The sequence below is a fragment of the Stenella coeruleoalba genome (genome assembly GCF_951394435.1).
Source record: "Stenella coeruleoalba genome assembly, chromosome: 2".
NCBI classification, from domain to species: Eukaryota; Metazoa; Chordata; class Mammalia; order Artiodactyla; family Delphinidae; genus Stenella; species Stenella coeruleoalba.
Genome location: NC_137147.1, coordinates 36,620,838 through 36,636,295, shown reverse-complemented (window position 1 = coordinate 36,636,295; position 15,458 = coordinate 36,620,838). Strand labels below are relative to the sequence as shown.

Sequence of the window (15,458 nt, the reverse complement as noted above, 5' to 3'; positions counted from 1 at the left end):
TTTGATTAAGGAGCAGAGCTGAGCTCACCCAGTGCAGCGTGAGGTTGTGCAGTAATTGACGTGTCTCCTGTATGTGCAGAAACACACGGAGAAAGTGACTAACATTCATAAATAGAAGGAGGTACAGGGGTATTTTTAGCTAACTTCGGTGTGTTAGACAATTGAAACCCATGCAAGGGCAACCCTCAACCGTTATTTCCCTGGCATTTTGAAACGACCTTAGTGATTATGAGAGGACGTGTTCTGCCATTGCCGTAGCCTGCTGCCTTATAATCTAGAGCCTGAAACCATCACAAGAGGTTGTGTTCACCAGCTCCTGAGAGTACATATAGAAAATATCTAATGTTATCTAGGGTAGGAAGAGAAACCCTTATGTTTGGAGAATGTTTTTTCTTTTTTTTTTAAATTTATTTATTTTTGGCTGCATTGGGTCTTTGTTGCTGCGCGCAGGCTTTCTCTAGTTGCGGCGAGCGGGGGCTACTCTTTGTTGCGATGCGCAGGCTTCTCATTACAGTGGCTTCTCTTGTTGCGGAGCACGGGCTCTAGGTGTGTGGGCTTCAGTAGCTGTGGCTCACGGGCTCTAGAGCACAGGCTCAGTAGTTGTGGCGCACGGGCTTAGTTGCTCCGCGGCATGTGGGATCTTCCCAGACCAGGTCTCAAACCCATGTCCCCTGCATTGGCAGGCGGATTCTTAACAACTGCGCCACCAGGGAAGCCCAGAGAGTGTTTTTTCAATCTCAAGAAACACACACAATTTACGTGATTCTCCTCAAGCTTGTGAAATAGGTAGTGTTCATCCTTCTTTGCCCCTTTGGACTTCTGATCAGTAAGGAGCCCACAGGGGCTGGAGACTCGAGGTTAGTGAAAGAGCTGATCCTAGAGCTGAAGTCGCTTAATTCTGGCTTTTTGGCTGAATCCTGAGGCTTCCTTTCTTAGTTGTGGCAATCTGATCAAAGAGGTGAAATGGCTAAGATCTTACCAGGTCCTGCCTTAGAACCAACCACAAGGTCTAGCCCTGTCCCCAGCCCCTCCTGGAAGTGCACTGAAGCCAAGTGTAGGAGTGAGTGAGCAGTGATGCATCATGGGGTTTTGTTCTCTTGAATAGCTGTTCTTTGCTGCTAAGATTTGTAGTTCTTGTATCCTTTTAACGGGAGTGTAATTATATTCTTTGCCTTTTTGCATACATTTAAGTAGCTGCTCGTCTTTGGAATTGGATGTTGAATTGTTCCTCCAGCTCATGCCTGGAGCTTACAAAATGCTGACAGTTGCTCTAGAAACCGTATCTGGCAGCTGCGATATAGCTGGGGCTTTGTGCACCCAAAAAATTCCTTTGAAGGCCTTGGCAAATTAACATTTTAAAAGGTGCTCATTGTATACTTGGTGGTTGGCTTTAAGCATAAAACACAGTTGGTATTTTATTTGCCACCTGACAGAAGACAAAAGGATTCTCCTGGTTCTGAAAAACCACTTAAGCATCTTGTGGAATTTTGCAGGTAAAGTAAGTTTCTCCCTAGGAGATAGCAAACACCTGTCATCCCACAGCCTTTTTTTTTTTTTAAACATCTTTATTGGAGTATAATTGCTTTGCATTGTTGTGTTAGTTTCTGCTGTATAACAAAGTGAATCAGCTATACGTACACATATATCCCCATATCCCGTCCCTCTTGCGTCTCCCTCCCACCCCTCTAGGTGGTCACAAAGCACCGAGCTGATCTCCCTGTGCTATGCGGCTGCTTCCCACTAGCTATCTATTTTACGTTTGGTAGTGTATATATGTCAATGCCACTCTCTCACTTTGTCCCAGCTTACCCTCCCCCTTCCCCGTGTCCTCAAGTCCGTTCTCTCTGTCTGCGTCTTTATTCCTGTCCTGCCCCTAGGTTCATCAGAACCATTTTTTTTTTTTTAGATTCCATATATATGTGTTAGTGTTCAGTATTTGTTTTTCTCTTACTAACTTACTTCACTCTGTGTGACAGACTCTAGGTCCATCCACCTCACTACAAATAACTCAATTTTGTTTCTTTTAATGGCTGAGTAATATTCCACTGTATATATGTGCCACGTCTTCTTTATCCACTCATCTATCAATGGACCCTTAGGTTGCTTCCATGTCCTGGCTATTGTAAATAGTGCTGCAGTGAACATTGTGGTACATGACTCTTTTTGAATTATGGTTTTCTCAGGGTATATGTCCAGTAGTGGGATTGCTGTGTTGTATGGTAGTTCTATTTTTAGTTTTTTAAGGAACCTCCATACTGTTCTCCATAGTGGCTGTATCAATTTACATTCCCACCAACAGTGCAAGAGGGTTCCCTTTTCTCAACACCCTCTCCAACATTTATTGTTTGTAGATTTTTTATGATGGACATTCTGCCCGGTGTGAGATGATACCTCATTGTAGTTTTGATTTGCATTTCTCTAATGATTAGTGATGTTGAGCATCCTTTTATGTGTTTGTTGGCAATCTGTATATCTTCTTTAGAGAAATGTCTATTTAGGTCTTCTGCCCATTTTTGGATTGGGTTGTTGGTTTTTTTTTTTTATTGCACTGCATGAGCTGCTTGTATATTTTGGAGATTAATCCTCTTGTCAGTTGCTTCATTTGCAAATATTTTCTCCCATTCTGAGGGTTGTCTTTTTGTCTCATTTATGGTTTCCTTTGCTGTGCAAAAGCTTTTAAGTTTCATTAGGTCCCATTTGTTTATTTTTGTTTTTATTTCCATTTCTCTAGGAGGTGGGTCAAAAAGGATCTTGCTGTGATTTATGTCATAGAGTGTCTGCCTGTGTTTTCCTCTAAGAGTTTGATAGTGTCTGGCCTTACATTTAGGTCTAAATCCATTTTGAGTGTATTTTTGTGTATGGTGTTAGGGAGTGTTCTAATTTCATTTTTTTTACATGTAGCTGTGCAGTTTTCCCAGCACCACTTATTGAAGAGGCTGTCTTTTCTCCATTGTATATTCTTGCCTCCTTTATCAAAAATAAAGTGATCATATGTGTGTGGGTTTATCTCTGGGCTTTCTATCCTGTTCCATTAATCTATATTTCTGTTTTTGTGCCAGTACCATACTGGTTTTTTTGTTGTTCTTGTTGTGTTTTTTGTTTTTTTTTTAGTACCATACTGTCTTGATTACTGTAGCTTTGTAGTATAGTCTGAAGTCAGGGAAACTGATTCCTCCAGATCCATTTTTCTTTCTCAAGATTGCTTTGGCTATTCGGGGTCTTCTGTGTTTCCATACAAATTGTGCAATTTTTTTTTTTTTTTTTTTTTTTTTCAGTACACGGGCCTCTCACTGTTGTGGCCTCTCCCGTTGCGGAGCACAGGCTCCGGACGCGCAGGCTCAGTGGCCATGGCTCACGGGCCCAGCTGCTCCGCGGCATGTGGGATCTTCCCAGACCGGGGCATGAACCCGTGTCCTCTGCATCGGCAGGCAGACTCTCAACCACTGCGCCACCAGGGAAGCCCAAATTGTGCAATTTTTTTGTTCTAGTTCTGTGAAAAATGCCATTGGTAGTTTGATAGGGCTTGCATTGAATCTGTAGATTGCTTTGGGTAGTATAGTCGTTTTCACAATGTTGATTCTTATAATCCAAGGACATGTTATATCTCTCCATCTGTTTGTATCATCTTTAATTTCTTTCATCAGTGTCTTATAGTTTTCTGCATACAGGTCTTTTGTCTCCTTAGGTAGGTTTATTCCTAGGTATGTTATTCTTTTTGTTTCAGTGGTAAATGGGAGTGTTTCCTTAATTTCTCTTTCAGATTTTTCATCATTAGCGTATAGGAATGCCAGAGATTTCTGTGCATTAATTTTGTATCGTGCTACTTTACCAAATTCATTGATTAGCTCTAGTAGTTTTCTGGTAGCATCTTTAGGATTCTCTGTGTATAATATGTCATCTGCAAACAGTGACAGTTTTACTTCTTCTTTTCCAATTTGGATTCCTTTTATTTCTTCTTCTTCTCTGATTGCTGTGGCTAAAACTTCCAAAACTCTGTTGAATAATAGTGGTGAGAGTGGGCAACCTTGTCTGGTTCCTGATCTTAGTGGGAATGGTTTCAGGTTTTCACCATTGAGAACAATGTTGGTTGTGGGTTTGTCACATTTGGCCTTTATTATGTTGAGGTAACTTCCCTCTTTGCCTACTTTCTGGAGAGTTTTTATCATAAATGGGGAGCTTTTATCACATCCCACAGCTTTTAAGTAAAGTAGGCACTTGAACCAGATGGGACTACACACCCTAAACTCGACTTAGTTTTTGGAATAAGCTGTTGTAATTGATCACATAACTTAGAAATAAACATGAAGATTGTGATTCTGAGACTGTGCTTTGATTTTTTTACCTCTTTGACCAGATGATACAAAATCAAGTGGGAGGAAAATTGTGGGTGATGTGGCATACAAGGAGGCCAAGGAGAGGGCAAGCTTCATTACTCCTGTTCCTGGTGGCGTCGGGCCAATGACGGTGGTGATGCTAATGCAGGTAAGTGTGAATGGACGTTTCTGTAATAGTTCTACGAAACTGATAGAATTCCAGGTACTGCATTTCTCCCCAAGTAGAAATGTCATAGAACCTACTCAGAATCTAAGTAAGGATGTGAATCTGTTGAAGAAAAAAAGGAAATGGAAGTAGAGAGAAGTAGAATCAGTCGTATTAATAGAGGGAAGTAGGGGTAGCATGATTCTGATTTACTCTGGAATGTGATAACTTAAGGGGAAAAAAGTACAAGCTTCACTCAGTATGTTTTGGCTTCTTGCCCTTTGTAACACACACCAGCTGGTGGGGGTGAGGCACGCAGCCCAGGGCATCCTGCTGCCTATAGACTCCGGCCTCGAATTGAAGCATGTTAACAGGCGGATCCTGAAGCTGTTCATTTTGTGATTGAACTTGAGTGACCAGGACTAGGAACTGAGGTGGAGGTTAAAATCATCACCTCTTCTCAGTTCCACTTGTGTCATTTTGTTTAGAGCACGGTAGAGAGTGCAAAGCGTTTCCTGGAGAAATTTAAGCCAGGGAAGTGGATCATTCAGTATAACAAACTTAACCTGAAGACACCCGTGCCAAGGTAAAAGAAGCTTTTGCTGTTTTCACACTGTGGATGGTGGGGTTTTAGCTGATGGATACCATGGTTATGTGTATGCCCCCTCCGAACATGGTTGAGATGGGTCATTACTAGGATGGCATTGATTGAGTCCTGTGAATAAAGGTTGATACATACTTTCTATATTTCTCCTAAGTGACATTGATATATCACGGTCTTGCAAGCCAAAGCCCATTGGTAACCTGGCTCGAGAAATTGGTCTGAGCTCTGAAGAGATAGAATTGTATGGTGAAACCAAGGCCAAAGTCCTGCTGTCAGTACTGGAACGCCTGAAGCACCAGCCTGACGGGAAATACGTGGTGGTGACCGGGTATGGTTTTTGTCCATTTGCCAGTTGAATCTTAATATTAGTCCTGATTATTATTACCAGGGGTTGCATTTGCGCTTAGCCACGTATATGTGGAGGTTCCTTTAATTTGGTTTTAGCTTTTTATTTATTTTTTATTTTTTTTAATTTTTTTTTGCGGTACACGGGCCTCTCCCTGTTGTGGCCTCTCCCGTTGTGGAGCACAGGCTCCGGACGCGCAGGCTCAGTGGCCATGGCTCACGGGCCCAGCCGCTCCGCGGCACGTGGGATCTTCCCAGACCGGGGCACAAATCTGTGTCCTCTGCATCGGCAGGCAGACTCTCAACCACTGCGCCACCAGGGAAGCCCAGGTTTTAGCATTTTCATATGTATTTTATCTAATTTGATCCTTAGAGCGAGCCTGTGAAGAAGAGTAGACAACTCTATAGAGATGAGAAAATTTGTCAAGGTTATTCATCTAGTAGGTGGAAGAGTTTGAATCTTAAAACCTGATCTTCAGATGGAATTGCCTTTTTTAAACCCCAGATCATTAATTCTGTAGATCTGTTGAGGATTCATCTATTTTTTTGTTTGGCTAAGTTAAAAGCTAGTTTTTGAGACTAAATTGAGAAATTAAAAGTATAGCAGTGTCTCTTACAAAGTAGAGTATATTTGCCCCTAACTGTCAGAAGAACTAAAATGCAGAAGTCTTTTTTAGTTTCAAACTGGGGGGAAGTTACAACTAAGACCCTTGGAAAAGATCCCTTTCATGTGTTTCATCTTTCTGGTTATTCAGATTAAGAGTCACTCTAGGATCAGAGCTGACTTAGTGATACACATGAATTTAATTTACATAAATGTAATTTTCCTGTTTTGCTTTCATCTTAAAGAATAACTCCAACACCCCTGGGAGAGGGGAAAAGCACAACCACGATTGGGCTGGTGCAGGGCCTCAGTGCCCATCTCCATCAGAATGTCTTCGCGTGTGTGCGACAGCCTTCTCAGGGCCCCACCTTCGGAATAAAAGGTATTAGTGAGACCAGACCTGGGTGGCCAGAGGGCGCCTGCACCTCCTTCAGTCCTCCTGGCCCACTTGGCCCATGAATGTGTGCGGGGTCTTCAGCTCATTTAGACACTAGAAACAGCTTCATCACATCCCAGAAGAGCATCATGGTGCTTTTGGTGAAGGCTTTCATTGGATCACCCCAACTCCTGCTGTCACTGTCTGACACTGCACAGGGATTCCCTGGGATGGGTAATATGTAGCCAGGGGTGCTTTTATATGACCGATAGTCGACTCTCATAGTAACAATAAAGGTAATCACAGCCGCTGATCACCATGCTGACTTTCTAGAGACAAAGACAAACCCTACAGATGTTTCACACTGAGGGAAGAAGAAAAGCATATGCTTTTTGAGTATAGGCTTCGTGCCAGGTTTTGTGCTAAGCAGTTTATGCCTATTACTTTATCTTCTAAGATGGTTAGTTTTATCTCCACTTACAATAGCAGCAACTGGGATTCAGAGGTAGCTTGAATTCAAGGCAGTATCATCAAGTACCAGGGTGAGTCCCCACGTCTACTTCAAGCTCTAAGATAATACCATCAACCCAGTGTTTCTTCTGATTAGATGAAAACACAACATCAATAACTGTACTTCACCTTCAGTTTTTGATAGCTGCAGTACTGCAAACATGTTCATTTAATTAAAATTATTTTTATTAATTAAAATAGGTTCTCAGAGTCAGCTTCATCATTTGCTTGGCGATAGGGTATCACATATCCTGCTTGTTCTAACAATTACTACAAATGTTGACACGGGGTACGCCTTTGTCCTTCTTCAGCCTATTGTTTTGATATAAGTCCGTTAACTTAGTTCTGCCTTTGAGCTTAATAACCCCCTTTTATTTCAGAATGAGCCTTTTCCCCCTCATTGAACCCAATATGCTCCTTTTCCTCTTATCACAAATTGCCCCATTTTCATTGCATGATCTCTGCCCCACAAAAAAAACCCACACAAAACCTCTACCTCAGATTGACATTTATCTCACTGTTAACCTGGACATTTTTAACTGGATTTTGGTTAGTAATCCAAATGGGCCAGCAAAAATCTAGCAGTTAAGCTGTTTTCTACCATATGTGTCCTATTTAGGAAGAATTGCAGTCTCTGTGTTTGTGTTGCTGTGTTTATTTTAAATATTCCTTTTTTAAAATGCCAGAATAGCATTTATGAGGGTAGGAAATTGAACAGGTTTGCCTTTATGTAACTGTAGGCTGGGTTTTTCTTAACAAATGTTAGGAATCAAGGGGAACCTGTTTCTAAAGATAATGAGTAGGTATGTTATGTGTTTATGGTTTTGTCAGTTAGATTCAGATTTCAGTTGAGAGACTATTCAGAGTGAACAAGATCAAGCGGTTTAGTTTGGTCAAGAAAATTAGAAAGCACTTGACCAAATCTGTCCAAATGGTTGTAAAAAATAAATAATATGCGGAGCAGTTACAAAAACCAATTTGCTTTCATTTGATTTGCAAGTCATGGTGAAACGTGCTTAACATGAGTCTTCAACCTTGACCTGTCCTCCAGGTGGTGCTGCAGGCGGTGGCTACTCACAGGTCATTCCTATGGAAGAGGTAATGTGGTCTGGGATTTGGTTGTATCAGACCTTTTTTTACAGTTTTTCCTTCCTGGGATTAAAGTTTATTGTAGAGATCTTAGTAGGCAAATGACTTGTTTGCTCAACAGAAGCAGTACTTCAGAGAAAAACATCTTAATTTGCCAACTTTTAAACAGTTTACTTTTTTTTTTTTTTTCTGTGGTACGTAGGCCTCTCACTGTTCTGGCCTCTCCCGTTGCGGAGTACAGGCTCCGGACGCGCAGGCTCAGCGGCCATGGCCCACGGGCCCAGCCGCTCCGCAGCATGTGGGATCCTCCCAGACCGGAGCACGAACCCGTGTCCCCTACATCGGCAGGCAGACTCTCAACCACTGCGCCACCAGGGAAGCCCAACAGTTTACTTTTTTGACATGACAAGGACTTCAAAGCCTGGCTTGCAGTGAAAATAATAAGCAAGTGATTAAATGAAGCATAAGATAGGGAAGAACAAACATGAAGTGAATTCAAAGGAATAACCACAGAAGTGGGAGCAGCGTATATGCATGGAGTTGGGTCGCTCCAGTGTACTTCTTGCTCACTGTTTAAAGGACGTGTGTTCTTACTAATCCAGCGTTGCTGCTGATCCCAGGGGTGTGGCGTTTATGGTTATTGGCCATGTCTCTTAGGGAAAATCAGTGTTCCTTCTGAGGACAGATAGTAATTTGTTTTCAAGAGATGGCTGTGTTGGTGTTTGTCCACTAGCTGTGCTGCCATCAGTTTTCCGTTGGCTTTAACATAGGGATTGGTTTGGCTGCAATAGAATGAATGTGAAAAGATGCAGAGAAGTTGGAAGACTGATGTGGCTTCTACCCTTTTGTAGTTTAATCTCCACCTCACTGGTGACATCCATGCCATCACTGCGGCTAATAACCTTGTGGCTGCGGCCATCGATGCCCGGATGTTCCACGAACAGACCCAGACAGACAAGGTAGGCTGCTGAGACGCCCACGGGCACTTTCAGAAGGTTTGAAGCACTCGAATTAATGTTGGACCCTTGGGTACCAATAATGCAGGTAGCAAGACAGTGGCATTCCTCTCTCTTAAAAGCCCTCTTCCTCCTTTTCTCTAAGGCCCTCTTTAATCGTTTGGTACCATCAGTAAATGGAGTGAGGAAGTTCTCTGATATCCAAATCCGGAGGTTACGGGTAAGCTTTTCCCTTGTTCATTATTGATACTGTGTGAAATTAGGTGATTGATAAGGAGGTTATAATCTCCTTAGAGTAGCCTGTTTTGGACAAGTTCGTCCATAACCATAGTCATAAGGTTATGATATACATAAAGATGGGTGGCAGAGGTTGTTTCTCACTTATCTTTGAATTTTTAGTGGTTAGTCCCAGGATCAATAGAGCACTGAGGACCTGCTCTCAGCTAAGAAGAATGACACTTCTTTATAGCATGGATATAGGAGTCAGGATGCCAGCGTGGCAACACAGCAGCTTCTAGAGTTTGAATACCTGCTCTTTGCAGCATCAGGGCCTTAAGCAAGAGTGGTTACTTCTGTATTTTATTTGAACTTCTATTACAAATATATAGTTATTAAACGTACACTGTACCATATGACCCATAAATTCTACTCCTAGGTATTTATTCAAAAGAAATGCAAACTTGTATTCATATAGAAACAAAATCTACAAACAACCTAAATATCTTTCTGTAATAAATGGATAAACAAACTGGTACATCTATGCAGTAAAAAGGAATGAACTGTTGATACACACAACAACTTGAATGAATCTCAGAGGCATTATGTTGCTTGAAAGAAGCTAGCCGCAAATGGTTGCAAACTGTATGCTTCCATTTATATGACATTCTCAAAAGACAGAGCTATAGTGATGGAAAATAGATCAGTGGGTGCCAGGAGTTATGGGTCAGGGAAAGGTGTGGCTATAAAGGGGTAGCACAAGGAAATTTTCAAAATAAAATTCAAAATATATTCTTGTGTTACTTTTACATATGAAAGAAATGTTATATATCTGTAAATATTCTTTAGACTGCCTGACACATATAAGCATTCAATAAATGGTCTGTGCTACCTAGTTATCAATAGTAGTTACACTCACCTTATTTTTAATTTTTTGCAACTTTATATTTTAATGCTGTAAGAATAGTACACAAGCTCCAGATGCAGTAATGATTTACATTTTGCCCTACTTGCTTTACAGTTCTGTCACTATTTATATATATGCATTTTTCTCTGGACTTGAGAAAAAGTGACTTTTACACAGTTTGATATTTTTTAGCTTCTCTTGTTCTCACACCCCACAAAACATCCTTGCATAAGGTAAGTCAGCTATTACCTTGTTATGTAAAAGAATTGTGTTCTGCAAGGCAGCAAGTACTGTAGAAGAGCAGGCAACTTCTAATCTTACCTTTGCTCATGGAACTTTCTGTCAGGTGTGGGGAGGGGCTGGACTCAACGTTTAAATGATCCTTTAAAAAGCTCTGGGATTTGAGATCAAGGGACTTGTCAATGGCCACAGCACCCCTCACCAGGTTGGAACTAGAACGTCGATCTTCTGTTTCCTGGTCCCCAGGCATCCTCTCTTGTGCTGTATTATCACAGTCTACCCACCAGGTACTCAGTCAAGAAGGGTTGTCAACAGCAAATTCTCAGCTTAGTGACTGAGGGTTTTGCTGACTTCTGTAAACAATGTCATGTTCCAGGCTTGTGATGCTATTTGACAAGCCAGTGAGCACCAGCTCTGAAAACACACCTGAGGTTTTAAAAAAAAGTCCTCATAACCCAGGAAGGGAACTATGGGAAGAGCAGGGTTTGCTGGGGCCACTCAGATCCACCAGAAGTTAAGAGAAAAAGAGAGTACATTTTAAAGGCATTTTCCATTTCAGTATTTGACCGTGGTACACATTGTAAATAAATAAATTTCCAAGTTCCGTGAGGAGGAAGAAACAAACCCTTCTTGTGCCTTTTGGAATAGTAAGAAGGCAGTGAAAGGATAGTACTACTTAAAAAGCATGTACTGTGCTAGAGCAATGTCTCTTCTTTTCTTCTGCATCGAAAGGACTATTTATCCCTTTAAATATACTCAAAAGGTCAGCATATTAGTTTTTAAAAAAGCATTTAAAGTGATTTACATTGATTTTTATTGATCGATATTTGGTTTTGCCCTTCTAATTTTGCATGTGACTTGGGCTTCTCAACTGTTTGATTGAAAAAGCTTTTCCTTTCAATATGTTTGCATATGGTGAGTTAGGTACAACACTTTTTGGTCACTATGTTTACGTAGGGCTTCGGTTTAGGGAAATGCCTCTGGTGCTCAGTGATAGGGACAAACATGTTAATAATACCTTTGTACATGTGTGAATGGGAAATAAAGATTTAGCCAAAGGGATCGTAGTTTTCCCTTCTGAATTTAACATGGTTTATATTTCCCCTATCTGGAGATAGGGATAAAAAAATTTTTATTAAATCATATCTGCTTTTGTTTGGTTTGTCTTATTTTTTAATTTTCCTACCTCTTCAGAGACTAGGCATTGAAAAGACTGACCCTACCACACTGACAGATGAAGAGATACACAGATTTGCAAGATTGGACATTGATCCAGAAACTATAACTTGGCAAAGAGGTACCAGAGCAGGGTGTACACCCCATTGGTTTGGTTATACTGCACGCCCCATGACCTCCCTTAGAGGTGATAAAATGGGAGGTCCATAGCTTGTGTGTGGGTATTTTCATGGTTAAGGCCTGACTAAGATGGCGACTCACTCGTTTTCCTGGCCACCTCCATCAGTCTCCCTCCTTATTAGCTGTAATCAAACCTCCTTTTGTTCGGTTAGTTGGACATTTTGCTGGCTCTTCAGTGTTCATTGGAGTCAGGAGTGTTTTAAGGAAGTTCATACATAAACCAAAAATAACATTTTGCAACTTTCATTTTATGCAGGAAGTTTTGGTGTCATTAAGTAGAGAAGTGATGTTTAATCACTTCTTAAATCATGTTGCCCTTTATTCTTAGAACTCTTGTCTGGCCTAAGTGACTTGATTTTTCTTGTAGGTCTGGAGCTTGCCTGCTCACTTTTACCTCATTTTCTTAAACTCTCTTGTAACAAAGTAGGTAGCCTTCAAGGTTTAAACATCCAGCAGACTGGTGAGTGAGTTGCCTGGTTTCACTGCCAGATGTTGCTTTTCTCTGTGTCAACTAGCATGGCTTAGAGTTTTATTTTGTACCAACAGTGTATGCGTCTAAACTCTGTCACTGCTGAGAAGAAATTTTCATCTAGATGCACAGAATGCAGCTGACAGGCAATTTATTGACTGTTTTTGTGACTGTCGTTGGCTCAGTAACTGTGCTAGCTAATGGCATTTTTAAGGCAACTCTCCTAATATCTAAAACCACACTGATCTTTCTCTTCCTTTGCTTCAATAGCTTTAGACATATGGTATCATATTTTATGAGGAATAAGCTAAAGATCCATTTTGAAAATTTATTATCACAATCATTTTTCCTTTGCTTTATATGTAATTCATGCTTTCTAAGAAAGTAGAAGCAGACAAGGGAAAACATGGATCATACCCATTGACTGGCTGTTCTATACACAGAAATTAGATGCAAGGAACTAGACACTATTTTTTTTAAAAAAAATAAGGATACACTCCAACAACTCATTACATCCTTCACTTATCAAATGGGGTGGTGTGTGTGTTTCCCCAAGTGCTGCACAAGACACTGCTTTTAGTGTTTAAATTATTACAGTCTTTAAGGAAAATACTTTGGCATGTTATCAAGTACCTTGAAAGTGCCTCTCCTCTTTGACCCACCCTAAAAGAGTGTGAACTGGTTTGCTGCTGTTTTTCATTTTGTGTTTTGTTGTTATTTTTGGTATGTCATACAAAAAACAAAATTGGGAATACACTAAAATGTTCACCGTAGTTAGACCTAGGAGGTGGGGGGATTAAGATTAGTTAGTAGGTTGATCTTTGCCATGTTTTCAAGAGTATGCAATTGGAAAGATGTTCTGTCATCAGAATGGAAATTACTTCTTCTAAGTGTGCTAAAGGAAAGAGCAGGTCTGTTACCCAGCCTGCTTCAAAAGGCATTGCCTTTGCCCTGTGTTTATGGGCCTTGTGTGTCTTAGGGTTATGTAAGATCAGTGAGTCATCCCACAGAACAACATAAACCTTGGCCTTTTGAAAAACTGGCCTGCTCTGTTTTTTTGTGGAGTGTGGAATATGCTTTGAAACGGATTCCAGATTTCTAGTTAATTGTTTGAATTCTCTAGGAAGAATAAACCAAGCTACTCTACCGTCTTGTCTTTAATTCCTGCACATTAATGGTATGAAAACATCATTTCTAAACTTGGACCCATATTCTAGCTTTACCATAAATTTTGAAATCAAATATTATAGTCATTAAGTTAGATTTGTTGCTTAAAATTCTGCTGGTTCCTTTGACTTTATGGTCCTTTTCCCTCTCTACTATATCTGCTGTATTTTCCCTCTCTACTGTATCTTCCTTTTCTACCATAGTGCTGGATACCAATGACAGATTCCTGAGGAAGATCACAATTGGACAGGCTCCCACGGAGAAGGGGCACACACGGACGGTAACTGCCTGTTCCTTTCTAAGTAAATTAGTTTATGGGCACTAGATCCTTGCTGCTTCTATCCTCCTCCATCCCCTCCTGATCAGCTGATACTGCCAGCTGTTGTTCTGCCTTCTCCCTTGTAAAATGAGAGCGAGTAGGTGTGTGGTATTGAGCACTCCTGACAGTTTTTGCAGTAAATCCCATGTGTCACCTGTGTATTTTTCCCCCAGTATTTTTTCCTGGAGGTGGAGTGCCCCAAGTGAATATCCTTGTACATGAATTGATTAAGATTGCTTCTTTTTTGTGGCCATTTTGCAGTATGTCTCTTCGGTGTAAGAGCTTCTGAGTTAGTCCCTTGTATGTTAGGGAAACCATGATCACATGATTACAAGCTGCCTTCACAGGGATCGTTGGTCCTACTAGAACATTTATGCGTAAAAATCGACTACTCAAGGTCTTAGAATAATTAATTACAAATTTTTGCTGTTGGAAGGTTATTTTCATTAAGTTCTTTTTGTACTGTTCTTTTATTCTGTCCTTTTAAGCTATTTGTTTAAGCCTGGGATGCAAACAAGGATTACTTTTGCAATCCACGCTTCTGTTTAACACAGTTTTCCCTGATGCGTCTTTTCCCTGCCAACAGGCCCAGTTTGATATCTCCGTGGCCAGTGAAATCATGGCTGTCCTGGCTCTCACCAGTTCTCTAGAAGACATGAGAGAGAGACTGAGCAAAATGGTGGTGGCATCCAGCAAGAAAGGGGAGCCCATTAGTACCGAAGATCTGGTGGGTAGCTGGGCACTCCAGACTTGGCAATCCGTCTGCGTCTGTTGTCCCAGCATTTCTCAGCAGTTACCACTGACAAAAACTGTGGCATACTTAAGATGCTGCAATTAACTAATTCATATGATCTTGTTACTCACTATATAATTATGAAGTTTATAAAAAGTACTTCATAGTGAGTGATAGATGGTATGCTCCAATAATAGACCACAGGTGGTTTGAGCAATATCTTCAGCCTGTGAGTATTTCCAAGAGAGGGTGTCTGACTTCAGTTTCAGAGAGCATCGGGAGTCCATGTGCGGCCCTTAGAGCTGAGCTTTGAGTCACCCCCCGGCCTCTCCCCATGACAGGCCTCCCTGCACAGAGGCCTCTCATCATGAGGCTCGGCACCATATCCACGCTGATGACCACATTGGGAACAGCTCAGCCGGTTCTTCTAATGGTCCTGCTATATTCATTGTCCACATCAGGATTATTTCTGAACTATCTACATGGTATTATGGAGTTTGAAATGAGATAATCTTATAGATTACTTTTTTTTTTTTTTAGCTGCGTTGGGTCTTCGTAGCTGTGCGTGGGCTTTCTCTAGTTGCGGCGCGCGGGGGCTACTCTTCATTGCAGTGCGCAGGCTTCTCATTGCGGTGGCTGCTCTTGTTGCGGAGCACGGGCTCTAGAGTGCAGGCTCAGTAGTTGCGGCTCACGAGCTTAGTTGCTCTGCGACATGTGGGATCTTCCCGGGCCAGGGATCAAACCCGTATCCCCTGCATTGGCAGGCAGATTCCTAACCACTGCGCCACCAGGGAAGTCCCCTAGATTACTTTTTTAAAAGCCTGTTTGTGTTCACATACACCAAAATGGTTGGCCTATGATTAGCGGTCTGTCAGATGAATCCGGAAAAGGGGGGAGATATTAATTTCCTGTTTTCACAGTTAATGTGTATAAGAACAGAAATTGTTTTAAATTTTTACACCAAGCCAGGAACTTAGAAACTCATTAAAACTGAATATAAGTGGGATCCATAGCTTTATCTTACAGTGATACCAGTTTGTTCATCTGTGGCTGGATGGCTTAAAAAGAGGGACCTGATATGTAAGAGT

General features: G+C 41.3%; 1 protein-coding gene across 7 annotated transcripts in view; it reads left to right on the top strand.

Annotated features, from left to right (window-relative positions):
* The window catches only part of MTHFD1 (methylenetetrahydrofolate dehydrogenase, cyclohydrolase and formyltetrahydrofolate synthetase 1), a 59,459-nt gene that overhangs the window by 28,417 nt on the left and 15,584 nt on the right, over positions 1-15,458 (top strand). For all 7 annotated transcript variants that reach the window (XR_013827083.1, XM_079912879.1, XM_079912881.1 and 4 more), the window contains 10 exons: positions 4,355-4,482; positions 4,968-5,065; positions 5,238-5,411; positions 6,278-6,414; positions 7,970-8,016; positions 8,859-8,966; positions 9,109-9,183; positions 11,521-11,623; positions 13,522-13,598; positions 14,224-14,364. Coding sequence is in view for 6 of the 7 variants with exons in the window: in XM_079912879.1 (XP_079769005.1) it covers positions 4,355-4,482; positions 4,968-5,065; positions 5,238-5,411; positions 6,278-6,414; positions 7,970-8,016; positions 8,859-8,966; positions 9,109-9,183; positions 11,521-11,623; positions 13,522-13,598; positions 14,224-14,364 (1,088 nt within the window). In the remaining variant the exon portion in view is untranslated. The remainder of the gene's footprint in view (positions 1-4,354; positions 4,483-4,967; positions 5,066-5,237; positions 5,412-6,277; positions 6,415-7,969; positions 8,017-8,858; positions 8,967-9,108; positions 9,184-11,520; positions 11,624-13,521; positions 13,599-14,223; positions 14,365-15,458) is intronic.